Source organism: Balaenoptera physalus (genome assembly GCF_965194825.1).
Source record: "Balaenoptera physalus genome assembly, chromosome: 1".
NCBI classification, from domain to species: domain Eukaryota; kingdom Metazoa; phylum Chordata; class Mammalia; order Artiodactyla; family Balaenopteridae; genus Balaenoptera; species Balaenoptera physalus.
The window spans coordinates 52,482,497-52,508,017 of record NC_138882.1 but is presented as its reverse complement, the minus strand read 5'-3'; the positions used below and the strand labels follow the sequence as shown (position 1 = coordinate 52,508,017).

General features: G+C 44.9%; 1 protein-coding gene and 1 long non-coding RNA gene across 2 annotated transcripts in view; one reads left to right on the top strand and one right to left on the bottom strand.

Moving 5' to 3' along the window:
- Positions 1–1,215: 1,215 nt before the first annotated feature.
- On the top strand, positions 1,216–5,490 carry LOC309662759 (uncharacterized protein; the record flags this gene model as incomplete). Its single annotated transcript, XM_082465950.1, has 3 exons — positions 1,216–1,516; positions 3,850–3,985; positions 4,274–5,490. The coding sequence occupies 3 exons, from the start codon at positions 1,216–1,218 to the stop codon at positions 4,302–4,304; spliced, it is 468 nt and encodes a 155-aa protein (XP_082322076.1). The 3' UTR covers positions 4,305–5,490.
- LOC309662831 overlaps positions 4,265–25,521 on the bottom strand; it is a 28,322-nt gene continuing 7,065 nt past the window's right edge. Inside the window, exons 2-3 of the long non-coding RNA XR_014265004.1 lie at positions 8,756–25,508; positions 4,265–4,379 (exon numbers count right to left, since the gene is read on the bottom strand). This is a non-coding gene — a long non-coding RNA (uncharacterized lncRNA). The remainder of the gene's footprint in view (positions 4,380–8,755; positions 25,509–25,521) is intronic.

Here is a 25,521-nt window from a genome sequence, read left to right as displayed (position 1 = left end):
ATCACATCCCTCCTTTTCAGACTCAGAACATAAGTCACACCTCTTACTATGCCTGGCAAGACACCACCTGTTTTGGCCCTTGGCCACCTCTCACACCTCATCTTCTACAACTTCCCCTCCCTTCCTTGGCTCTGAGTGTCAGTTGGTCCCTCCGTTACCCTGTTCTGCCTAGAATAATGCCAGAGTAGAGGAGGTGGATCAGGGGCTGTCGTCCTAGGGTGGTGAGGGGAAATTTCTCTGAGGAGGAGACATGTGGACACACTTGAACAAGTATTGGAGAAAGTCATGCAAATACCTGGTGTGAGAAAGCATACATACATACATATATACACACATGTCTGCACAATGACTTGATTTTCTACAAATGGTGTTCAGTGAGGCCCCCAAACCCCACTGGGGAGGTATCCAGAGTTTCAAGGCAGCCTCAGGTGTGGGAATGCAGACCTGGTCGGCTGGAGGAGTCCTGCTCTGGCCGCCAGGTACCACTTTCCTATTCCCACATCAGCCAGAGGGCCATGTCAAGGGCTGGTGGGCGGAGGACAAGCCCGATGGATTCAGGTGTTCTATCACCTGTTCTATCACCTCTCGGCTGGAAGCACCATCCTCAGGGGAAGGAGGTGAAATCCACAACACCCTCCCCTTCTCTGAAGCCTCCCTTCCCCGAAGCCTCCCTTCCCCTCTCTGAGCCTTTCTCTGCCCCCACAGGTAGGGGAAGTTGCCAGCGGAAAACATCCCTTTGCTTTTCCGAGGCGAAAAGAGAAAAAGCACCGAGACCCATAGGAGAGCCACCCGGGCCGCAGAAGGGGGTGCAGTTTCCTGGGCAGCTTCCTTCGGATTTCAGGGACTTAAGTTTAAAGGACAAGGGCAGCTCAGTGAATAAATGAATGCTTCTAAGGCATGGACCTCAAGGTCCCCAAGACGTAGACTGGTAATAGTCCTGCAGACCTCTCACTTCTGCCACGGGCTGTGATAGAGTCCGCTGGCCCAGAACGTGACCCTGGGGAAAACTTGAAGCGCCGCTGAAATAGTAATGTTACTGTCTTCGTCCGCGCTGTTGATATTACTGCCATTCCGGTCTCTTCTTTTGCTAAGAGTGGATTCGTTCCTGGCACAGGAATGACAGCAACCTAACACCGCGCACTACTCGGCGCCAGGCACTGTTCTTAATTGTCTCGGTGTCCAGCGCGAGCGGCGGGAGGGAGCCGGGGTCGTGGGATGCAGTTTCCGCGGCGCCCACTGGGTGGCGCAGGCGTCGCACTCTGTCTGGAGCCGGGAGCCAGAGGCGGGCTGACCTCTAGGGAGGGGGTCCTGGGAGAAGGAGGGCCCCTCATCTGTGACAGAGGACCCCGGCGTCGCAGCCCCGAGCTGGGAGGCCCGCTGCGGCCTCACCCCGGCTTGGGTTCCGACAAAAGCCTTCTGTTTGCTTTCCAGAAACTTTTCTCCTCGGGGATTCGCATCCCGCAGAGCAGGCTCCAAGGCCACGCACGGGCTTGGCCACAGATGTACTGGAACGGGGGTAAAAGGGGGGGGGGGGCGGAGCGGGGAGAGGGAGGAGGGCGGCTCTTGCAGAGAGAACTGAGGAGGCACAAGGCGGTCAGTGGTCAAGGCCAGGCCTGCGGTCAGCCTTCTTGGTTTGCTAGTTAGCCAGCCTGCTGCGTCCTGATCTTGGGGTTCTCGTGCAGGTGCTGGGGCGGGAATGGGAGGCTCTCCCGGGAGAGGGGAGCCAAGAGGAGGAGATGGGGGCAGAGTAGCGGAGAGGAGCAGGACTAGGCACCTTGGCAGGTAGGGCCCAGGCCCGCTGGGATGAAGTGGGGCTCTCCCCTGCCCCACTACTTCCTCTCCCTCCTGGGTACAGCTGTTTGGCATTTTCTCCCGAGGTTCTCTGATTCTTGTGGGAACCTGCCCTCTCGCCCTGCTTCTGACTTGACCCTTCTTCCGCGTCTGGGCAATGCACCATCTGCCTAATTTGAATCTGCTTTTTGCTTGTGAGAAGAGAAACGGGTGAGGTGTGAGGCACTGGAGCGGCACATGCACACCACTCCCGGGATGTTTCTCCACACACAGCAGGGACCTAGTGTTTATTGTCCGACTGTGTAAGAGGGCACTGGAGAGGGACGTGAGAATAACGTGCCCCTGGGCTATGTTATCAAATGCACATTCCACCTTCTCATTCGGAAAGGTTCTAATTCAGGAAGATGAGGACAGGGCCCAGGAATCTGCATTTTAACAAACACCATACCAAGGCATGGTGGGTAGGCCACACTTGGAGAGATACCAGCCAAAGCTTTTGGGCACTACTGTTCCACGAGGAGACACTTGGAGTCAGCAGTTCCTCCTTCCTTTGTGAGCATTGCCTCTGGCTTGGTGTGGCTTCAGGCTCAGCAACTCCTTGAGCGTTTTGTCCCCTGCCCTCAGCCTCTTCAGCTTTCCCAGGCCTGGTTTTTCTTATTTTTCTTTTTCCTGACCTCACTGGAACATTGAACCCCATTCTTTCAGAAGGTAAGCTCTTTACTAGCATCAACCTGGACTCTTAGGAATCCTCAAACAGTTGTGCAGCATTGGATTAATTCTGTAAGAAATGAAATTTTTAAATTTTCCAGCCGTTCTTATAGAACCTGCATTCTGCAACCACGTCAATTTCTTTTCTTAAATGGTTCTGATTTCAGCCTAAAACACACCCCCTCCACTCCCACCCCCATTCCTCTGAGCCTCCTGAACTCCAGATCTTTGCGCTGTCAATCACAATTTCTTTCATTCTTTTTATTTTTCATGGAATTAGAGAGGCAAAAAAAAAAATTTTTTTTAAACAAAAGATGGAAAATGTCTAAATTTCTTGATCTCCTGGAAGAACTTAAGGTAACTAAACTTCTCCGGGGTTTATTTTCCCTCATGGCTCAACCTTCTATCGTAAAAATAGAAAGTTGGCAGACAAATAAATTATACAGAGAGTCCTCAAAGTTGGGTATTTTATTATTGCATTTTTAAGAGCAGTATTTTGTAATTGCTCTGATAATACAAGGGATGATATTTGTGAGAGTGAGCCCACAACACCTTCCCTGCTGGTGTCTGCCCTCTAAGAAGCCTGTGTGATGGATGCACAGCACCAGGAGGGGACCATCACAGAACATTAATAAGGAGGAAGCTGAGTGCTGGCGCCTGGAGAGACAGAAAGCAGTAACTAGGCCAGACAGGCCTGTCATTTTCGCGCTTTGAGCAAGAAGTGAAAAATGGAAAATGGTCCCTCTACCTTCCCAGCAAATACAGGGCCTGGCTCAGAATTTCCTCTGACTTTGTGTCCCCAAGACACTGGCTGCCCAATTACATGGAGCTGGATCCAGAGAGAAACTGTTCATGAGAGTTCAGGAAAATGAATGTTCCCTCAGCTCCGTGAGGGCAGATGGGTTCTGGGTGAGATGGGAGATCTTGGGGAAGGTCATAACTGAGCCCCCGATGCATCTAGAACCCTTTACATTTTCATTTTTCTAAAATGTTTGTCACTTTCTAAAAATTATATTTTCAAGTTAGATTCGGTAATGTGTTTTCCAATATTTAACAGGGACTCAAGGAAGAGATAATGCAGGACTTCCTTGGTGGTCCAGTGATTAAGACTCCACGCTCCCAATGCAGGGGGCCCAGGTTCAATTCCTGGTCAGGGAAATAGATCCCGCATGCGTGCCACAACTAAGAGCCCGCATGCCACACCTAAGGCCTGGCGCAGCAAAATAAATAAATAAATATAAAAAAAAAGAAAGAAAGAGATAATGCATTTCTTTGTTGGGTAGAAGGGTGCTAAACTTGCAAGAATCTTCTTCTTGTACTACAGAAATGGCAGTTCTGCTTCTTTGCTAGCCACGGAGAACTTGCTCTGCAGCAGCTACAGCCAGTGCGGGGCCCCCAGCCCAGGACGAGAACAGGACCACACCCGGCTCCTCCAGGCAGCCGCTGGACTCCAGGACACTGACTCTGCAAGATTTATTTTGACCACGTAAGTGCCACGTGTGCTGTTTCCACTTCTTACATTTCCCCATTCTCCCTGAGAGGGGTCTGCGTCATTGCCTGTTTACAGAAGGGGAAAGGGAGGCTGAGGGAGGCTAACACCTGGCCCCAAGTCACAATCCCCCCGAATGTGGTGCCGCCCACCTGGGCATCCCGGATGCCTTGACCACCAAGGGCTTCAGCAAGTGCATGTGCAACAAAGGACAGAAGAAGGGCTCTGGGATCAAGCCCAGTTGCTCTGATTCACATTCCAAATTCTTTCCACTTCATCAAAAAGCCAGGACAATGATCTTCAGCTGTTTCATTGAAGACCTAAGAAATCTGTGTCCCCACCTTCTCTGCTTTAACTCTGGAGCTGCGTAAGCCGATCATCATTTCATGCCCTAAACCAAAGAAGAAACTCTACAGTTATAAACATGAACATCACAAAGGATATTCTCTGGCCCATGGGGAAGACAAGTACCTACAGGACAGCTACACGGAGCCTTGAGGTTTATTTCCTAAGTCACCACCAGGCCATCCCAGAATGGCATTTTGGAGATAGACAGAGAAAATGAAAATGTTCCCACTCTGATTTGTTACTTGTAATGACACCAAGCAAAGGACTGAGGGGACGATTCTGGGCCAAACTTGGAAGGCCAGGAGGAACACGCCTGTGTCATGTAAACATAATCCAAAGCAGCTTGTGTCAGACAAACATTTCGCTTCTGAAACTCCTGAAACCTTCTTGGCCCTTGAATGTGGTAATTCGTCTGAACATTTTATTTTACTTTATTTTATTTTATTTTATTTTATTTTTTCACTCCTTGCTTTTATTTATTTATTTATTTATTTTTGGCTGCGTTGGGTCTTTGTTGCTGCACGTGGGCTTTCTCTAGTTGCAGTGAGCAGGGGCTACTCTTTGTTGCAGTGTGCGTGCTTCTCATTGCGGTGGCTCCTCTTGTTGAGGAGCGTGGGCTCTAGGTGTGCGGGCTTCAGTAGTTGTGGCACACGGGCTCAGTAGTTGTGGCTCACGGGCTCTAGAGTGCAGGCTCAGTAGTTGTGGCGCACGGGCTTAGTTGCTTCGCGGCAAGTGGGATCTTCCTGGACCAGGGCTCGAACCCGTGTCCCCTGCATTGGCAGGCGGATTCTTAACCACTGTGCCACCAGGGAAGTCCAATCTAAACATTTTAGAAACCATTTAACCACACGCAGTGGAGGCAAGGAGTGGGAGTGGTGGTCTTTAAGGAGTTGTCTCCATTTTGAGGGCCACGCAAAAATGAGATGGGCAGAAAACTGCCAGGGTGGTTTTCCAGACAAAAACTTAAAGAGGAAAAATGTCCAAGAAAATACATGATATGACTGATGATGTCATGAAGTGAAAAGGCCATCATAAATGCTAATAAATATAGTGGACAGATGTTCCCCAGATGTTCATTTGAGACCTGGTTCAGGTCTCCTCCAGGGAGGCACTTGTAGCAACACTAGCATCTAAACTCATTCCCTTTTTTTTTTTTTTTTTTTTTAATTTTTTTTGTGGAAGAAACGTACTTTATTTATTTATGGCTGTGTTGGGTCTTCATTTCTGTGCGGGGGCTTTCTCCAGTTGCGGCAAGTGGGGGCCACTCACTCTTCATCGCGGTGCGCGGGCCTCTCACTGTCGCGGCCTCTCTTGTTGCGGAGCACAGGCTCCAGACGCGCAGGCTCAGTAGCTGTGGCTCACGGGCCTAGACGCTCCGCGGCATGTGGGATCTTCCCAGACCAGGGCTCGAACCCGTGTCCCCTGCATCGGCAGGCAGATTCTCAACCACTGCGCCACCAGGGAAGCCCCCTTTTTTTTTTAAAATAAATTTATTTATTTATTTATTTATTTTTGGCTGCGTTGGGTCTTCCTTGTTGCCCACGGGCTTTCTCTAGTTGCGGCAAGCAGGGGCTACTCTTCGTTGCAGTACGCAGGCTTCTCATTGCGGTGGCTTCTCTTGTTGTGGAGCACGGGCTCTAGGCACACGGGCTTCAGTAGTTGTGGCTCGAGAATGCAGGCTCAGTAGTTGTGGCGCATGGACTTAGTTGCTCCGCGGCATGTGGGATCTTCCCAGACCAGGGCTCGAACCCATATCCCCTGCATTTGCAGGCAGATTCTTAACCAATGTGCCACCCGGGAAGTCCCAAAACTCATTCCCTTCTTTAACCTCATCTAAAGTTTTATAACGAGCAGAATACACCACAGTATTCAAAAAAAAAAAAATCCACTTACATTTGACTGGACTCCTTTCTCCAATACCCACTTTGGGGTCAGGAACTACCTCCGCAATGAGAAGAATGATAATGCCTAGTAAGCACTGCCTTTAGATCCAGGCAAGAGGAATCCTGGTCCTGATGCAGCACTTTCATGGGATAAGCCCACATCCTCCCTTCTGGAATATTTCCCAAGTACTTGGGGCCACATAAGCCCCTTTTCAGGTCTGTCTTTCCTGGATAGACCATGTTGCCAGTTCCTGGAATGGCCAAGGGGGAGCTGTTTGCAGGGGGTCTGCTTGAACACAGAGCTGGGTATCCGCCTACCTCATGTGAGAGCTTTCATGCCACCAGAGCCTGGTGGGAATAAAAGGGGGTTGGACGGCAGGCCGGGCACCAAGACTCTCTCCCTGTGCCACTGCATTCTAGTACAGAGTTCCAAGGAGGCCAAAAATTCTATGTCTGGACTGGACTTTCCAGCCTCGTGTTGCTCTGAGGAACTTAAAAAAAGGCAATGAGGTAGAGGCACTTTATGGGCAGAGGTTGCCTGGCTTGCAGAGGGAGGGGCACGGAGAGGTCTCCCGGCAACAGGGCTGTGGGCTTCCGTTGGATCTCTTCTTCTAGGCTCCACACATATCTGAGGCAGCCTGGGCATGTCCTGGCTAGCTCAGTCCCTGAAGGTTCTGTTTAATTCTCCTCTTGCTATTGCTGTCACCTAACTGGAGCTAAGAAACCAGTCATCAAAATAATGAAATGCCTAGTTAAGCTTAAAAACAAAACTAGGGGACTTTCAAAAACAAAGTGGAAACTGCAGTTCCCCATAATGAATTCAAAGACTCTGTTCCAAGGTGGAAATAATGTTAAATAAGGGAGTTTAAGGCAAAGGAGGTGGTTAGAAGAGAAAGGTGACTGACATGGAACTGAGAATATACCAAGGCTCCATCTCAAAAACAAATGTGTATCATTTGTAGCAACGGTTCTGTGTGTTGCTCTTTTGATTTAAAATATAGCATAACTTCACTCTTTTAGACGCCACTAACCTAAAATATGGATAAATGTACATGGTCAGGCTAGACTGACACTTTCTTCTACCCCACTTAAAAGATTTACTAAGAAAATTGAGTGGACAAACAGGAGTGCAAAGGGAATGTCAGGTTTAATTAAGAAATCAGCTCGTTAAAGGACTTTAGCACAGTAATTGTTGGTATGCACATGGTGCTGTGAACTATAAATGGGTCATGCATTCTTTGAAAGAGACTGAAAGGGATCTCTTCTTGGAAGGACTTGGGGAGCCTTTCAAGTTGTTGAAAGGTAGCAAGTTGCATTTCATCCCCATCAAGCAGTAATGATTGAGTCCTTTTAAGCCTAACAACAATAGGTAATATCTTCTAGGCGTTTACTACATACTAGGCCCTTGGATGAGTGCTTTCCTAGCATTTAGCCCTCACAACAAGCCTATGAAATAATGTGTACTAGCATTATGGCCATTTTACAGATGAGGAGATTGAGGCACTGGGAGGCCAAGGGCCGTGCCCAAGTTAGCCAGCTAAATACTAGGTATACAAAGACAGGTACAATCAGCTCTCTGCCTTTAGGAAGTTTGCTATCTAGTATTTTTTTAACGTTGTAAATTTTCTAATTTTAATAAGCTCAGATCAGCTTCATCTTCCAACTGATCTGAATTGGGTAAGTTTCACTACAGTAAAACAACATGAGATATTTTTCTAACCAATTAACTATTGTCATGGATTATAATACGAATGAGGGGAGAACTGTCTGATGGAATATCCAGCCTACACTTGAGAATCGACTGCCTGAAGAACATTCTCATTTCCAGATTGGAACATGGTATGTATTATGCCTGAACGATGACAAAAACAGTGCTGGTTTTGTAACAAAACCTCAGGGAAGCTATTAACAAGTTGGCATTTCTAATTCATGTGGAGATGATCATTTTACTTATCAGAAAATTGCAGCAGTGGTGTTCATTTAATTAAGAATCTGGTACTGTGGAAGGGAAATTTTGTGAAGTTTGTAATATTGCAGACAAACATGAATTCAAACGCAAAAGAAAATTGGTTACGTATCTAAGGGTCAGCTTCTTTTCCTTTGACCCTCTCATTTTACGTGGTTTGAGAGCTGCTTCACAAAGGAATATCATTATGTTGTATCATTTTATAAGATTTTTTTTTATGGCAAATTCATCTAACTGGTAACTGTACTAGGCTCCTAAAGAGCCAGAAAGAAAAGTGCTTCCAACGTTTGACAACAGCTCAGGAAACTATCTCTGTGTATTGGAAGGCAGGTTAACATCTAGCTGCTTTCTCGATTGTAAATAAAGCATTGGCATATTCTAATCTAGTTAACAGGCATTATAAAATCAAAAAAGTAAGAAAGCAGGTTTGAATGAGACGGAATCTGAGAAAAGCAGAGAATGGGAATCAGATGGAAACTGGAAGGGGACGAAGAGTTTGGAAAAGGTGGCAGAGGAGATCACCCACTCTTGGTGGCTGACACCCCACCTTCGCCAGGAAACACTGCTCACCTGTCGAAGCCTTAGGCCTGCTTATCTCCTGCATCCAGGTGCCTGCCAGTGGGTGTGCCACTTCCATGGCCCAGCCTTCCTAAGCCGCCTCACCTCCAGGTCTGGATTCATTGTTTACAGTAAGCGTTTGTTGAGCACTAGTTATGTGCCAGGTGCTGGGCTGGGTCACACCCATGAACAAGGAGAACAGGTCCCTGGCCTCTAAAGCGGATGTGCTGGTCAGAGGAGACAGCTGTAAACAAGTAGATAAATAATTGTGAGAGATGCAGATGGCAATCTGTGCTGTGATGAAAATAAAGCAAGGTAAGGGGATTGAGTGTGACGGAGGAACACAGGTGATTAGAGAAGGCCTCTCTGAGGTCGTGACATGTTAGCAGGGAAGGAGCCAGCCATGGGAGGCTCCAGGGGGAGAGCACTACAGACAGAGCAAGTACCAGGGCCCTGGGGCAGGTAGGCGTTTGTTGTATCTGAGGATGAGCAAGAAGGTGCCAATGTAGCTGAACTGTAGGAGGGGAGAAAGTAGGAGATGAGGGTGGAGAAGTCACAGATCCTGTGGTCGTCTAGGCCAGGACCAAACCCCTGGATTCTCTTCTAAGTGGAATGGGAAGTGATTGGAGAATCTTAAGTAGGGAGGTGATAAGATCGATTTCCATTTTCCAAATATTATTCCGTGGAGCCTGGGTTATAGGCAGTTGAGAGTAAGGAGGCGAGTGAAGAGAGTGGCCAGTCATAGCATCCCTCTTCTTCCCCAGAGGTGAGTGCAGGAGTGGGTCTGTGCCCCTGCTGGGGGCCTGAAGCCCATCCGTAGGATGTTTCTGTGGAAGTTAGAAGGTCAGACTCTCTTTCCTCTCTTTGGTGTTGAGCCACAACTTCTGCCACTTGAAGGAGCCAGAGAAAGTGATAAGGGGCTGAGAGAGGTATGGGCAGCGTCAAGGCCACATCTGCCTTCCCTGAGGTCCCAGGGCTGCCCGGCCTCCTCCAGCTCTTCCTCTGATTCCAGAGCTTTTAGCTGAAGGAGTTCTAACAAACACACGGAGGTTAGAGACGGAAAGCAGATGGCCAGGAAGGAGTGGAGGAAAAAAAGAGGGGGAGATCGACCTTGGCCTTGAACGTGGGTGGGATCCAGGAGGAGTGAAGCAGAGATGCGCGAGCTTTGGCCCAGAGATCTCAGGCAGTGAGGACTCTGTGATCCTGGCAAGAAGACAAGTGTGTGTTTTCTGTCCAAACATCCAAGTTACTCATTTCCCCAGGTGACGCTGCAGCTGGGAGACCTGTGAACAGTCCCACAGCTAATAGCTCACAATTCTGGGTTTAAAAAAACGAGGATGGTATTTAAACCAAGAAACAAGAAAACAAACAAGGGCAGTGCCTTAGTGTGTATTGCACAGGGGGTAAAGCAAAATTAATTCACAAAGATTTCCTTTAAAATATAGGGAAAGAAGGTCCTGACATTCTTCTACAAATTCTAATGGAAATTAATAAAGATGAGCAAAAATATCACAAATATTGTCATTATTCTGTGTGACATCCTGTTATTTTATTGTAGTGAATGCGAAGTATTTACAAAGGATTTAGTAGCTTCTCTCTTGCCTCGACCTCCTGCTCTCCGTTTTTCTGGTAAGGGTTTAAGTTCCTCAATCACCAGTTGTCTGACCAGCCACAGAAGTTGCAGCCTAACCCCGTGCAGCAGGTAGACGTTAAGTCTGGAATGACTTAACCTGCTCCGGAAGAGGTTGATGAATCTGAATGGGAGGTAGAGGTTATATGTGGGAGGGGAGGAAACCTTCGTTCTAAAGCAGGACATCTGGTGTCCCTTCGCAGGCATTGCTCCCATTCAAGCTGTCCTCGCGTTCTCCATCATATCCTATGGGGCTAGGGTCACCCTTTGGCGAAGTGGGAGAAATGCCCTCCCAAAGGGGCCTCTAAAAAGTGCTGCTGCTGCTGTGTGTGTGTGTGTGTTAAAGTTTAGTGCAATGGTCTTTCCAGCTTCTACTTACAGCTCCCGCTCTCCCTAGATCAGGGCCAGGCATCGATTTGATGTCAAACGCCAACTTTTCCTCCGCCTTCCCTGAGGCTTGCACTCCTCACACAGTCAAGGTTGTCTTGCCGCCTCTCTTAAGATGAGTTCTTTCCCAGGCCAGGCAGCACCTCGGTCCCTCACATAAGGAGACTGTAGGTGGGCCAATCGCACCAGTTCACCCGGCATTTCTAGACACACCCACCCTCTTCCCATCCCCCACTTCAAGTGCCTATACCAAGTGGGTGCGAGGAGCAAATCTGCGTTTAAATGAGATTAGACTGGCAGCCAAGGACAGGATGATTTAGCCTGCAGCAGAATCTTCTGGAACACTTGTTAAAAATACAGACTCCCGGGGGGCTTCCCTGATGGCGCAGTGGTTGAGAGTCTGCCTGCCAATGCAGGGGACATGGGTTCGAGCCCTGGTCTGGGAAGATCCCACATGCTGTGGAGCAACTGGGCCTGTGAGCCACAACTACTGAGCCTGCGCATCTGGAGCCTGTGCTCCGCAACAAGAGAGGCAGCGATAGTGAGAGGCCCGCGCACCGTGATGAAGAGTGGCCCCCGCTTGCCACAACTAGAGAAAGCCCTCGCACAGAAACGAAGACCCAACACAGCCATAAATAAATTAATTAATTAAAAAAAAAATACAGACTCCCGGACCCTACCTGGATAGTGTCATTCACTAGGTCAGGGCAGGGCCTGAGAATCTGCATTTTAAACTCCTGCATGTGTCCCACCGTCACCTCCACCCCCATGATTCTGATGCATTGACTGTCAGACCTGGCTGAGAGGGAAGCAAAGCTGGAGGTCAGGAGGTCAGTGTGGAGCTTACATTGTACGGGAGAGATGCCTGAGACCCTCAGCAGAGAGAGGAAGGGAAGGAGACGGACACCAGGGACACAGTGCGGAGGCAGAGGAAAGGAAGCTGGGAGGGAGCGGGGTCCACCGCTCCCTGGTCTGCGTCCAGGCCAGAGCCCACTTTTCCAGCAGGTTGCGGCTCTCACACGTGTAGGGAGGGGGCCTGGGCTGTGTCTCCTCCTTCTGGCTCCAGCTGGCTCTGCTCCCCTGACAGCAGCTCTCTCCCTGGGGACAAGCCAGGGCCACTCCCTGGGAAGGCTCAGGTTACAGCTGTGCCCTGGCCTCAAACTCGGCCTCTACATGGCCCTGCCCGGTAAAGTTACCAAATGCGAAGTGTGACAGATTCCTGGAGGAGGACAGAGCGTGGAAACCATGGCTGATCCCAAAGTGTTGTCTTTTATGTCCCAAACCCACTTGGGGATAACAACGGCACCTGATATTTCCAGAACCCTCTTCTGGGGGCTTTCAAAATGCCTTGACTCTGTGGGGATCGTGATCCTGGGACTTCTTTTTTTTATGTACATAATGGATTGTCACATACAAGTGTCAAGGTTATTTTTCTTCTTCATCTATTCGCTATTTAAGTGGGGGGAGCATTAATCTCATTTTATAGACATGGATCATTTCTGGATATAAATGGCTCCCTAGTTTTAGAGACTCTAACTTGAAGCTCCTCTTTTCTTTCCTTTTTTTCTTTTTTAAACATTATTTATTTATTTATTTTTTGGCTGCATCAGGTTTTTGCTGCTGCGCGCGGGCTTTCTCTAGTTGCGGCGAGCAGGGGCTACTCTTCATGGCGGTGCATGGGCTTCTCATTGCGGTGGCTTCTCTTGTTGCAGAGCACGGCCTCTAGGCGTGCGGGCTTCAGTAGTTGTGGCACACGGGCTCAGTAGTTGTGGCTCGTGGGCTCAGTAGTTGCGGCACGTGGGCTCAGCAGTTGTGGTGCACGGGCTTAGTTGCTCCACAGCGCGAAGCCCCTCTTTTCTCACAGAGCTGTCTCATTTGTGTTAAGGAGGGCCGTTCTTTGTGGGTGGTCCCCGTGGGCCTTAGAGAACCATTTTACCCAGGGAGCCTCACCTGAGAAGTTGCCTCCAGCTGGCTTTGTGTTCATCCAGAGCACCTGGTTCAGGCTTCCGCCCAGAATGGCAACTTCGTAAATGCTGCTGACCCTCACCCTGGATCTAGCCTTCACCAAGGGAAGGGGCTCTGTGCCTTTAGCCCAAAGACTTCATGGAGATAATGGGATCCTTCCACAGACGAGGTAGGAAATGGGGGTTAGGGTCAGAGGGATTATCTTAACTCCCTAGAGAAAAGTATCGTGGCAAAGCTTGTGCTGAGGCTTAATTGGGAGACGCAATATCAAGGCATCCAGAGTGAGGGGAAAGGAAGGAAATGTAAGGCTGCACAAAATGAGGCAGCCTTGAGCTTGGTCACGCAGGATGTCTTCCAGACAGGCCAAGGGGATCCATCCATAGATCAGAGTAGGAAGAGGAAGAAAAAGGACTTTATCATCTGTGGGCTCCTTCCTGTCTCCTGTCTTTCTCTGGTCAAAGTTCTCTCCATGGCGTGTTAATTCCTACGCAGTTCTGACTGTGTTACCTGTCTCCCGTAAGCAGTCACTGGGGAAGCTGGACCCCGGACCCCACGCTTCATTCATTCGGATTGGGCCTGGTGTCAGACAAGTAAAAAACATGCAGAAGCCCAGTGTTCACCCAGGGTTATTAGCAGTAGCTGCTGAAGCCAGAGGACAGGTGGGCGAGCAGACTTGCGAGACACATAAACCGAGTTTGCTTCGGTGATAAACAAGGAGTTAGGGATTAAAAAAAAAAAAAAAGGTAGGCTTCTTGTTTGTTTGTTTGTCTTTCCACTGAAACTTTGGCCCTACTAGACCTCCAAGTGCCATTTACAACTTACTCCTCTCTTGAGACTGGCATCTGCCTTTAGCAACATATGACAGTGGAAAGGAGAGTCCTGGAGAAGTTGTGGGGGAAAAAGATTCAAATGTCCTCATGTCCCAGACTACCCCACCTCATTTCTTTGCCATGCTCTACTACTTACTGTGTGACCTTGTGGAAGCCACTTAACCTCTCTGAGCTGGTATGGCAATTTCATGAGGGTCAGCATAATGCATACAACACAAGGTCCTTTAGAGAAGTCTGTGAAATAACAGATGCATAAGCACTTTGAAAACTCTGGTGTGCTCTCGAAGGCAATGGGCTCTTGTTAGCGCTCCCCTCTCTTCCTGCAGCCCCACCTACTATCCCTCTTGAGACACTCTGGCTTCTTTCTCGGGCCTTCCTGGGCTTGGTTCCAGCTGCGTTTCTAGCAAGAATCTCTTCAGTTCTGGCCCCAACCCCATTTGCTCCTTCAAGCTCATCTATCCCTTGAAACAACCTCGCCTTGGCCCTTTATGAGGGAGAATTCTGACATTCATATGAGGGATCCTACTCTTTTAGCTATAATGGTTTGCTAGGGCAACGATTTCACAATTTCACAATAAAAGGAGCTTTCTTTTCAAACAATGAGTAAGCTCTGCACAAGTACTGACAAGTCGGGAACCATAACAACTTGCATGGGAAAAGCTGGTCTGACTGTATCCCGGCGTCTTTATATTCAGGCTCAAAAGAAATGCAGGTTAGCTTGTTTGTTTCGCTGCTAAGCCTTTTTTCGCTCAACACCCTTTCCTTCGCATTGTCTCATTTTAGCCTCCCAATGACCCCTATGAGGTAGGAAGGGCACCTCCATTTTTACAGTAGAGGAAGTGGAGGATAAAAAAAAAACCCGAGTGATTTTTCCCAAGGTCCCAAACAGCCAGTCTGAGGTCAGATCAAATGAGAAACTGTGTCTTTTAGTTCCTAGTATTTTCTGTTGAACATTGCTACCATCATTTTCACGTGTCCCTATTCCCTTTATTCTTGATTTTCACAAGAACTTCTGTCTCCAGGGAAAGCGTCCTGGCTTCTAGCAGGTGCTTGTGTTCTTGGTAACACGATTTCTTTGATTCACCAAGACAGTCAGTTGCAGAACCATGTGGCCACTAGAGACCAGCCCAAGACCACACGGCCAACCTCTTCCCTTGAGCTCAGGGGAGGCCTGAACCAGTATTTCCTAGCTGGTTGAGGGAGCCTTGGGGTGCCATGACCTGCCCCAGAGTTCAGAGCTGAAGAAAGGCCCAGGGTCACCCCGAACTCAACCTCATGTTTTGGGGCTCCCCTCATGGGAGTCTGAGCCTTACCCTCCACCTCCATCCCCAGAGGCTTGATGGTCAGACGGGGGACCTCCAGATCTTTTATTATGCTGAATGTTGTCCTGCTGGTTTCTGTTTTTCTCGGGGGACTGTGCAAGGTGATGGCATTCTGAGAGGGAATCTGGGGGATGGAAGTGGAGTGAGCATGGGCTGGAGAGGTAGAAAAAGAGGTTGGGAGAGGAACTTCAGAGAGGGGGCAGAAATGCTAAAGGGGATGGACTGTGGCTGAGTGGTGTGCATGTACCCTTCTTTGTTTCTCCATGAAAGCTTCAGTCAGATTTTTGTTACTAGCTGGTGCTTTTGGAGTTAATGGGGGGAGGGGTGGCAGAAGTGGGATGGGACTGGTTGGGCATGAAGGGAAGCAAGGGCAGCCCAACTGTACTTAGTCACAAGCAGGTCACACATGGAGGATTTCATCACAGAAGAGGGGGTCTGTGGCTGGCCTAACTCATCAGGGCATCGGTTTCCAAATCTGAAGATAAGTGTTTATCAAGAATTCTTCCTTTATGCCTATTCCCAATCATTCCTCTTTTAGCTCAAATTCAAATCCATTTCTTCTGGTTTGGCTCAAGCTGAATCCTTGCCAGTGTCCTAAACTTTGGCTGACAACATCCAGAACTGTAGGGAAAGCGGTAGCTGGCAAAGGAAGAAGGCTCTGGCCAGCATCACTGGAAACCGTGGGCCAAGCAGTTTGGGAAAATGAATTGCACTAGTACAGAGGCTATAGGACTGTAGCCATGGGAAGGGGCTGCTATTGTTCTGCAGAAAAGATAGTGAATAATTTCCACTTGGTGAAACAAATTATAAGGAAATTCAGAAACACCTGGCCCTTCCAGGGGTATAAATTCCAGTGTTAATGGGCACCAATCTGAAGCAGCCTAAGACATTAACCACCGTGTGGGATACTGGCATTCACTGTTAGTCCATGTGTATCCAAAATTTGTCAGGCACTATTTAATGTCCTCAACCCTCTCCTATCTCACATGTAAATCCATCTTCTGTCTTTACGTGTGATGGCCAGAGATAAGCCCACTCTAACTTTCTCAGCAGCGAGGAGAGGCGCTTCCTTTCTTGTTAGCACAGCCCCACCTGGTTAAGCTAAGGGTGTTTGGTGTAGAAACCCACCAACTGCTTGTCTCAGTCCATTCAGCTGCTGTGACAAAATACCACAGACTGGGTGGCATATAAACAATAGAAATTTATTTCTCACAGTTCTGGAGGCTGGAAGCCTGACATCAGGGTGCCAGCATGGTCGGGTAAGGACCCTCCTCCAGGTCAGATTTCTCTGTATCCTCACATGGCAGAAGGGGCTAAGTTATCTCTCTGGGGCCTCTTTTATTAAAAGGGCACTAATCCCATTATGAGGGCTTTGACCTTCCAACCTAATCACCTCCCAAAGGCCGCACCTTCTAATACCATCACACTGGGCTTTAGGATTTAATATATGAATTTTGGGGGGTACAAACATTCAGACCATGGCAGTGCTACAACTTGCAAACCTAACTGGTGTCTGCCCCTATGCAGGGCCCCACCTACAGAGATAGCTAGAGATTTTGCTGTGTATTTTTTTTTAAATAAAGATGCAAATATTTATCCATATTCACATATACGCCTATGTAGTATATTAACATATCAAAGACAGGGAAGGTAACCAGGTCTTAAATGACTGTATCTATTTTTAAGGACCATCGTTTTTATCAGCCATTTAGATTTCAGGGCACATTTTACTTCTCATTTCATTTGACACATGAGAAAATTGTTGCAAGCTAGTTGAGCTGTAAGGTGAACTTGACTATGATAATGGGACACAGCTCAGCAAAGACAGCAAGGTCAGCTGACCGGTGTTCTGTTCTCCTCTGCATGCTGTATCTACTGACCTGGTTCAGGATCACCTTTTTGTTCTCCAAAGAGCTATTACATTAGCACCAGAGTGGCTCAGGAATGTCTTTTGTACAATTAACCAGTAAGGATGCCAACAGATGTATGTGGAATGAATGGATTCAAAGAGACTGATTAATATTTGTAATTAATCCTAGAGAGCCAACTTTGCATTGAACTATCAGCCTAAACTCCTTTTTCTAAATGGGTCTAGAAATTCTTGGGCAGGTGGGAAAAATACCTTGTACAGAAAATGTCTGTTTAAATCTCCAGTCCGGCTATGTCAACTGTGTTGACCAGGATAGGCTAGATATGCTATAGTAACAAACAACCCTCACATCTTAGGATTTGTGCAACAAAAGTTTATTTATGGCTCACACCATATCTGAGGTCTGAACAGTTATCCAGAGCAACTATCCTCACATGTTGACTCAGTGTTCCATTCGATCTTAAGGCTCTTCCTTATCAATGCATGTTTCCCTGATTGCCACAGCAGAGAAGAAGCAAGGAAGAGCAAATAAATGGAGGAGACGTGTCATATTTAATTTGCAAAAGCAAGTCCCATAGCCACACTGAACTCTGAGCAGGCAGATGTATCAGATATTGGCTCCTGTAAAAAACAAAACAAAACAAACAAACGAAAAAACCCCACTGCAAACTTGTGCTTTCAATAACACTGTTTATAATTTCTTGGGATTCTGTGAGTTGAATGGGCAACTTCTTTGCTGGTTTTGCCTGAGCTTACTTGTACAGCTGTACTTGGTTGGATCGGCTGGGCTGAAAAGTCCTAGATGTCCTCATTCACGTGTCTGGCATTTCATTCTGGCTGTTGGCTGGGGTGCCTCAGGTCTTCATGTGGCTTCTCATCCTCCAGTAGACTCAGCTGACTTCCTTACATGATAGTCTCAGGACAGTGGTCCATGAGGACAAAGGCAAAAGCTGCCAGGTCTCTTGAACCCAGGCTCCAGAACTTGCACAACACTTCTGCCACATTCTATTGGTCAAGCAAGGCCAGTAACAAGGCCAGCCCAGATTCAAGGTATGGGGAAATAGTCTCTTGGTGGAAGGAGTTGCAAATATTGTAGCCATGTGTTTGAATCTATTACAGCAGGATACATGAACATTTGATTCTTGTTATTTATGGTAGTAATGTTCTATAAAGTCATTGCAAATAGAAAGTATTGAACCATTGCTCCTAGGGGAAATACAAGGTTAAGTTCCTATGAGCCTCTGGATACAACATTTTAATCAACTGGTCAATAATAACATTGTTTTATGAGAGTACCTATTTAAAGACACCTTACTTAATATATATTGTTGATTCATTAACATTAACTCATGTCCAGCAGCGCTATAACTCATGCCTGAATGAAGCTTATCTAATACAATGTGTTTTCTCCATAAGGCATATCACAGCCTTCATGTCCTTAGAACACTAGACAGCACTTCAGCATTATACTTGGGAATCGTTTAAACAGTGAAATCACCAACAAAAAGCACACAAATATGGGGAAAAAAATCACTAAATAACCCCCCCCCCCCCGCAAAGGATACATGTTTATAGTATAAGAGCTGAAACAAGAAAGCTTGTTTTACCTCAGCTGGGAACATGTGTGTCAGACAACTCAAATGTTTTACCACTCTGCTCATGTCCATGAATGAGCATGAAAGCAACATGAGTATGATTTGGGGATTACAAATAAATTTTAGTAAGTAGGTGAGTTTGCAAATATGGAACTCACAAATAATGAGGATTATTATACATAGAAGAGGGAAACAGGTTGATGAACAGTGGTGATTCTTTTACACTCATTCATGGGAAAACAGGAAAGAAATGAACATTGCTGGAGTACTTACTATGTGCTTGCCTTTTACATTTACTATGTCATTTAATATATATTATAAAACATAATTTAATATAATCTTTTAATATATTGCTGGATTCAGTTTCCTGGTGTTTTTTTTTTTTTTTCTTGTGATGTCTTTGGTTTTGGTATCAAGGTACTACTATCCTCATAGAAAGAGTTAGGAAGTGTTCCTTTCTCTTCTATATTTTGGAAGAGTTTGTGAAGGATTGGTGTTGACTTTTCTATAAATTTTTGGTAAAATTCACCAGTGAAGCCATGTGGTTCAGGGCTTTTGTGTGTGTGTGTGTGTGTGTGTGTGTGTGTTGGGGGGGGCATATTTAATTACCAATTCAATCTCCTGTCATAGGTCTAGTCAGACTTTCTGTTTCTTCTTGAGTCAGTTTTGATAGTATCTTTCTAGGAATTTGTCCATTCATCTAGGTTATCTAATTTGTTAGAATACAAGTGTTCATAGTATTCCCTTATTTTTATTTAATTTCTGTAAGGTCAATGTAATCCCTGTCATCCCTGATTTTAATAATTTGAGCTTTCTCTCTTATTTCCTGATCAGTGTAGCTAAAGTTTTGTCAATTTTTTAATCTTTTCAAAAAACCAACTTTTTGTTTTGTTAATTTTTTTCTATTTTTTTCTTCTCTATATTTTATTTATTTTCGCTTTCATCTTTATTGCTTTCTTCCTTCTGCTTGTTTTGGGTTTCATTTGCTGTTTTTCAAGTTTCTTAAGGTGGAAGATTATGTATTGATTTGGGATCTTTCTTCTTTTAAAATATTTAGTTACAAATGTCCTTCTATGCATGTTCTTTGTTGTAGCCCATAAGATTTAGTATGTTGTGTTTTCATTTACATTCATATCAGAATCTTTATTCTAATTTCCCTTGTTTTTTCTTTTCTTTCTTTCTTTCCTTCTCTCTCTCTCTCTCTCTTTATTTTTTCTTTTGATCCATTGGTTATTTAGGAATATGTTGTGTAATTTCTACATATTTGTGAATTTCCCAAATTCCCTTCTGTTACTGGTTTATAATTTCATTCCGTTGTGGTTGAAGAATGTACTCTGTATGATTTTAATCCTTTTACTATTATTGAGAGTTATTTATAGCCAAACATATGGGCTATCCTAGAGAAAGATCCATGTGCACTTTAGAAGAATGTGTATTTTGCTGTTGTTGTGTGGAGCATTCTATAGATATCTGCTAAGTCTAGTTGGTTTATACTGCTGTTCAAGTTTTCTGCTATTTCGTTGATCTTCTGTCTCATTTTTATATTTATTATTGAAAGTGAGGTTTTGAAGTTTCCAACTATTATTGTTGAATTATCTATTTCTCCTTTCAATTCTGTCATTTTTGCTTCATGTACTTTGGGACTCTGTTGATAAGTACATATATGTTTGTAATTGTTTTATCTTTTTGATAGATTAACCCTTTTATTATTATAAAATTTTCTTCTTTTTCTCTAGCAACAATTTTGTCACATATTAGTATAACATAGTGTAATTAATTTGTGTAATGTTTTATCTGATATCAGTATAGTTACTTCAGCTCTCTTTTGGTTACTGTTTACATGGTATATCCTTTCCATTGTTTTACTTTCAACTTATTTGTGTCTAAAATGTGTCTCTTATAGAAAGCATATACTTGTATCATGTTGGTTTATTTTTATCCATTCTGCCAATATCTGCCTTTTAATTGGAGTAAGTGTTAATTTCATTGAAGATCTTTTGTATATGATAAGTCAATTCTCTCTTGCTGTTTTCAAGATTCTCTTTTTGCCTTGGCTTTTGACAGTTTGATTTTGATGTGTCCAGGTGTGGGTATTTTGAGTTTATATTACTTGGAGTTTGCTGAGCATCTTGAATGGGTAGATTGATGTTTTTCATCAAATTTGGGACGTTTTCAGCCATTATTTCTTCAAAGGTTCTTTTGCCCTTTCTCTTTTCCTTCTGAAACTCCAATTATGCATATGTTGGTACACTTAATGGTGTCCCACACATGTCTTTGAGGTTCTATCCATTTTTCTTCATTCTTTTTCTTTCTGTTCCTGAGACTGGATAATCACAATTGACCTATCTTCAAGATTGCTAATTCTTTCTTCTGCCTGCTCACATTGTCTTTTGAGCTCCCCTAGTGAATTTTCCATTTCAACATCAGAATTTCTATTTGGTTCTTTGTATGTATGTATGTATGCATGTATGTATATGAAATTTCTATCTCTTTATTAATATTCTGTGTCTGGTGATATATAATTCTTATATTTTAGTTCTTTTGGTGATATATAATTCTTATACTTTAGTTCTTTAGACATGACTTCTTTTAGTTCTTTGAATATATTTAAAATAACTGATTTAAGGTCTTCATCTAGTAAATCCAATGTCTGGACTTCTTCAGGGACAGTTTCTATTGATTGCTTTTTCCTGTGTATGGACTGTACTTTCTTGCTTATTTACTTGTCTGGTAATATTTTGTTGAACACTAGCTATTTTAAATAATATAATGTGACAACTCTGGAAATCAGATTTTCCACCCTTCCCAGGTTTGTTTTGCTGCTGCTATTTGGTGTTGTTTGTTTGTTTAGTGGCTTTTCTGAACTAAGTCTGTTTTCTTTGTTAGGTTGGCCACTGAAGTCTCTGCTTAATTAGCTTAGTGGTCAGCTAATGATTGCACAGAGATTTCTTTAAATGCCTAGAACTAATAAGTCTCCCAGTCTTTGCTGAGGACTCTGTGTGAATGTTGAAGCACACCTTCAATACTAAGCCAGGCAGTTGACAACTCTGTCTTAGCCTTTACTTCCTCCTTTTTCAGAGCTTCAAGGTCAGCCAGAGGTGAGACTTTAGGGCCTTCTCAGGTATTTGCTGAACATGTGCACAGCCCAACATATGCATATGACCTTGTAGATTCCCGAGAATGTGTCAGGGTTTTTCAAAGCTCCTATAAACATTTCATTCCACAGTTTTTCCTTTTAAACTTTTTGCTTAGCTTACTGTTTGCCCCAACTGTTACCCATTGCTTTAGGCAGCCGTAAAGTTAAATAATTGCCTCTAATTGTTGTCAACAAACATATCAGAGTAAAAGGCTTTTCACACTGAGTGAGCTCCAAGGTAGGTCACATAGAGATAGCCTTGCCACTGGGGTTTTTCAGAAAATCACCAGACAACTCAAATAATGACCATTCTCTGGGAATGAGGTTTTAAAGGTGATTCAATCCTGTTTTGCCCACTCCAGTGGCTGGCAGGTTTCTAGTGTTCACCAGGATTGGAAGCTTTTGGTTTTCAAGGTCACCATGGAGCTGGAGAGGGGTCATGTTAAAATGTCACAAAGTTTGCTGTTCTTACTGAGATCCAGTGGTTTTTCTTGAATAAATACCTATGGATTGAATAAATAGGCTAACCAAAATGCATTTTGTTAATTTTCAGAGTTTTGGAAAAAGCTGATTCTGACCATTTTGGCAAGTTTTCTCATTGTTTTTAATGGAGGAAAGAGTTTTTGAAGGTCCTTTTTCATTCATGTTCCTTGGTAGCTATTTTGATCCTTATTACAGCAGTTAGGATTAGGTTCATATACATGTGACAAAAAACCTGAGTTGGGGCTTCCCTGGTGGCACAGTGGTTAAGAATCCTCCTGCCAGTGCAGGGGACACGGGTTCGAGCCCTGGTCTGGGAAGATCCCACATGCCGCGGAGCAACTGGTCCTGTGAGCCACAACTACTGAGCCTGCGTGTCTGGAGCCTGTGCTCCGCAACAAGAGAGGCCACGATAGTGAGAGGCCCGCGCACCGTGATGAAGAGTGGCCCCTACTTGCCGCAACTAGAGAAAGCCCTCGCACAGAAACAAAGACCCAACACAGCCAAATAAATAAATAAATAAGTTTATTAAAAAAAAAAAACCTGAGTTAACAGTGGCTTAAATACACAGGTTGTATTCTCTCACATTAAAATTTAAAAATAAGTTCAAACTGTTCAGGGACAGCAGCTTCTTTCAGCTTTCAACTCTGCCAGCCCTAGAATATGGCCCTCATTTTCTTTTCTTTTCTTTCTTTTTTTTTTTTTTTTCTATATATAATCTAGGTATATTATGTATAGAATACCTACAGGTGCACATACGTAAACACACATACATTGTTAAGGTTAAGCTTCGGGTTAGGGTTTTTGTGTCTCGAAGGCTTGCATTGTGCGACTTCTCGGTCTGTTTTCCAGATGACCCCCCGTCTCAGTTACATCGTTTGCAAATCAGTGTTCTCTCACATTCGCTCCACTGCCTTTTCGTCTTGCGGATACTTTGCCTGTGCCGTTGAAAAACATTTTCAGTCACCTGGAGCCCCAGCTGGCTTTATTGTGCTTCTGTTTCCCTTGCCCAAGGAGACCGATCCACAGACATGTTTCTAAGACTGAGGTCCAAGAACGTACTGCCTATGGGTTTCTTCTAGGCCTGGCCTGGCTTTAGGTTTTATGTTGCAGTAGTCGATTTAGTGTCAGGTTCTTGTTGTAGGTCGTACAAGAAAGGAATCCAGTGTGATGTTGTGCATGGAGCGGTCCAGTTTCCCCAGCACCATTCATTGCACAAGCTATCTTGTCCCCATGGGACCTTCTCACCTCCTTTGTCAGAGACAAATTGACCACACAAGCATGGCTTTCTTTCTGGGCTCTCTGTTCTCTTCCTTGGATCTATGGGATGTCTTGTGTGGCAATACCATGCTGTCTTGATGATGGTAGGTTTGCAGTCTAGTTGGAAATCAGGCAGCGTGGGACGTCTGAAGTCTGCACTTCTTTCTGAAGAGCATATGGACACTCTCTAGGTTCTTTTGTGTTTCCAGACACATTTCGGAATTCTTGGTTATACTTGTCTGAGAAAGTCTGTGGATATTTTGAGAGGAATGGCATCCACTCTGTGGATTGCCTCAGGGGCATGGAATCATTTGCACAAGACGGACTCTTCTGACCCATGAGCACTGCCTATCTTTCCATGTTGGGTGTTTGTTGTCTTCATTTTCTTTCATCGATATGTCTCTCATCCCATTTTCTGAGTTTTGGGTCTTATAGGTTGTGGGTTAGACGGACTCCTAGGTATTTTCTTTGTGTTGTTACCATCATTGTCCATGGGGTTGTCTTCTTCCTTTCTCATTCGGATAGTTTGTTGTGAGTGTACAGAATGGCAACCGATTTCTGTAGCATCGATGAAGTTTGTACCCTGCAATTGAACTGAGTTTCCTGAGTTTTGTTTTGTTTTGTTTTGTTCTGGTGGGGGGTCGCCTTCAGCATTTTCTATGCAGAGAATCGGGTCAACTGGAGTCTTTCCTCTGCCATCTGATACTCTTCTTTCTTCTTTCCATGCCGTTATTATGGCGAGAACTTTCTCCTCATTTGTGCTCCGCCTTGGTGGGCTCCGGGTCCTCCAGCTGACTAGGGGGGAAGCTTGGCATGGTGCTCCAGGTCAGAGCTGGCAGTACTGAGCTCTTTTCATAGCCCAGGATTGGGCCCCATGGACCTCTGGGCCCTGGTTCCGGACAACCCTCCATTGGCCCTCATTTTCATGGTCTAAGAAAACTGCTTAGCTCCAGCAATCATATCTGCATTCCAGGAGATAAGAAGACGGAAGAGGTGAAGAAGAGCACACACCCTTCCTTTAAGTATGCTTCCCAGAAATTGCACATGATATTTTAGAAGGTAGTCACATAACCACACCTAGCTACATGGGAGTTTGAAAAATATGGTCTCTATTTAGAAGGCCATGTGTGCAGCTAAAAACCAAGAGTTTATTACCAAGGAAGGAGAGAAACTAGCTGTGACATGTATTTGACAGGTAAAGAAACTAAGGTTTAAAGAAGTTCAGCAATTTATTCAAGGACACCCAGGCAGTATGTAGTGGTGCTAGGATTCAAATCAGGTGGTCTGATCCTAAAGCCTGTACTTTTTTTTATGTTTATAGAGCACATTTTATTTTATATAATTGAATCCCATTGATATAATAACAATGCATTGCCGTTCTTTTCTGGGTGAAATATACAAAGTTCACAAAATTTCTCTCCCCTTGGTGCATATCATACTTTTTTTTTTTTTTTGGTTTTTAAAAAAAATTTTTTTTTAAATAAATTAATTTGTTTATTTTTGGCTGTGTTGGGTCCTCATTGCTGCCCGCGGGCTTTCCCTAGTTGAGGTGAGCAGGGGCTACTCTTCCCTGCGGTGCACAGACTTCCCACTGCAGTGGCTCCTGCTGTTGCAGAGCACGAGCTCTAGGCACACGGGCTTCAGTAATTGTGGCATGTGGGCTCAATCCCACGAGGCACGTGGGATCTTGCTGGACCAGGGCTCGAACCCGTGTCCCCTGAATTGGCAGGCGGATTCTTAACCACTGCGTCACCAGGGAAGCCCCCTTTAAAAAAATTTTTTTTTAATTTTTTATTTTATATTGGATCATAGTTGATTAACAATGTTGTGTTAGTTTCTGGTGTACAGCAAAGTGATTCAGTTATACATATACATGTATCTATTCTTTCTCAAATTCTCTTCCCATTTAGGTAGTTACATAATATTGAGCAGAGTTCCCTGTGCTATACGATAGGTCCTTGTTGGTTATCCATTTTAAATATAGCAGTGTGTACATGTCAATCCCAAACTTCCTAACTATCCCTTCCCCCAACCCTTCCCCCGGAAACCATAAGTTTGTTCTCTAAGTCTGTGAGTCTGTTTCTGTATTGTAAATAAGTTCATTTCTATAATTTTTTTAAGATTCCACATATAAGCAATATCATACGATATTTGTCTTTCTCTGTCTGACTTACTTCACTCAGTATGACAATCTCTATGTCCATCAGTGTTGCTGCAAATGGCATTATTTCATTCTTTTTAATGGCTGAGTAATATTCTATTGTATATATGTACCACATCTTCCTAAAGCCTGTACTTTTTTT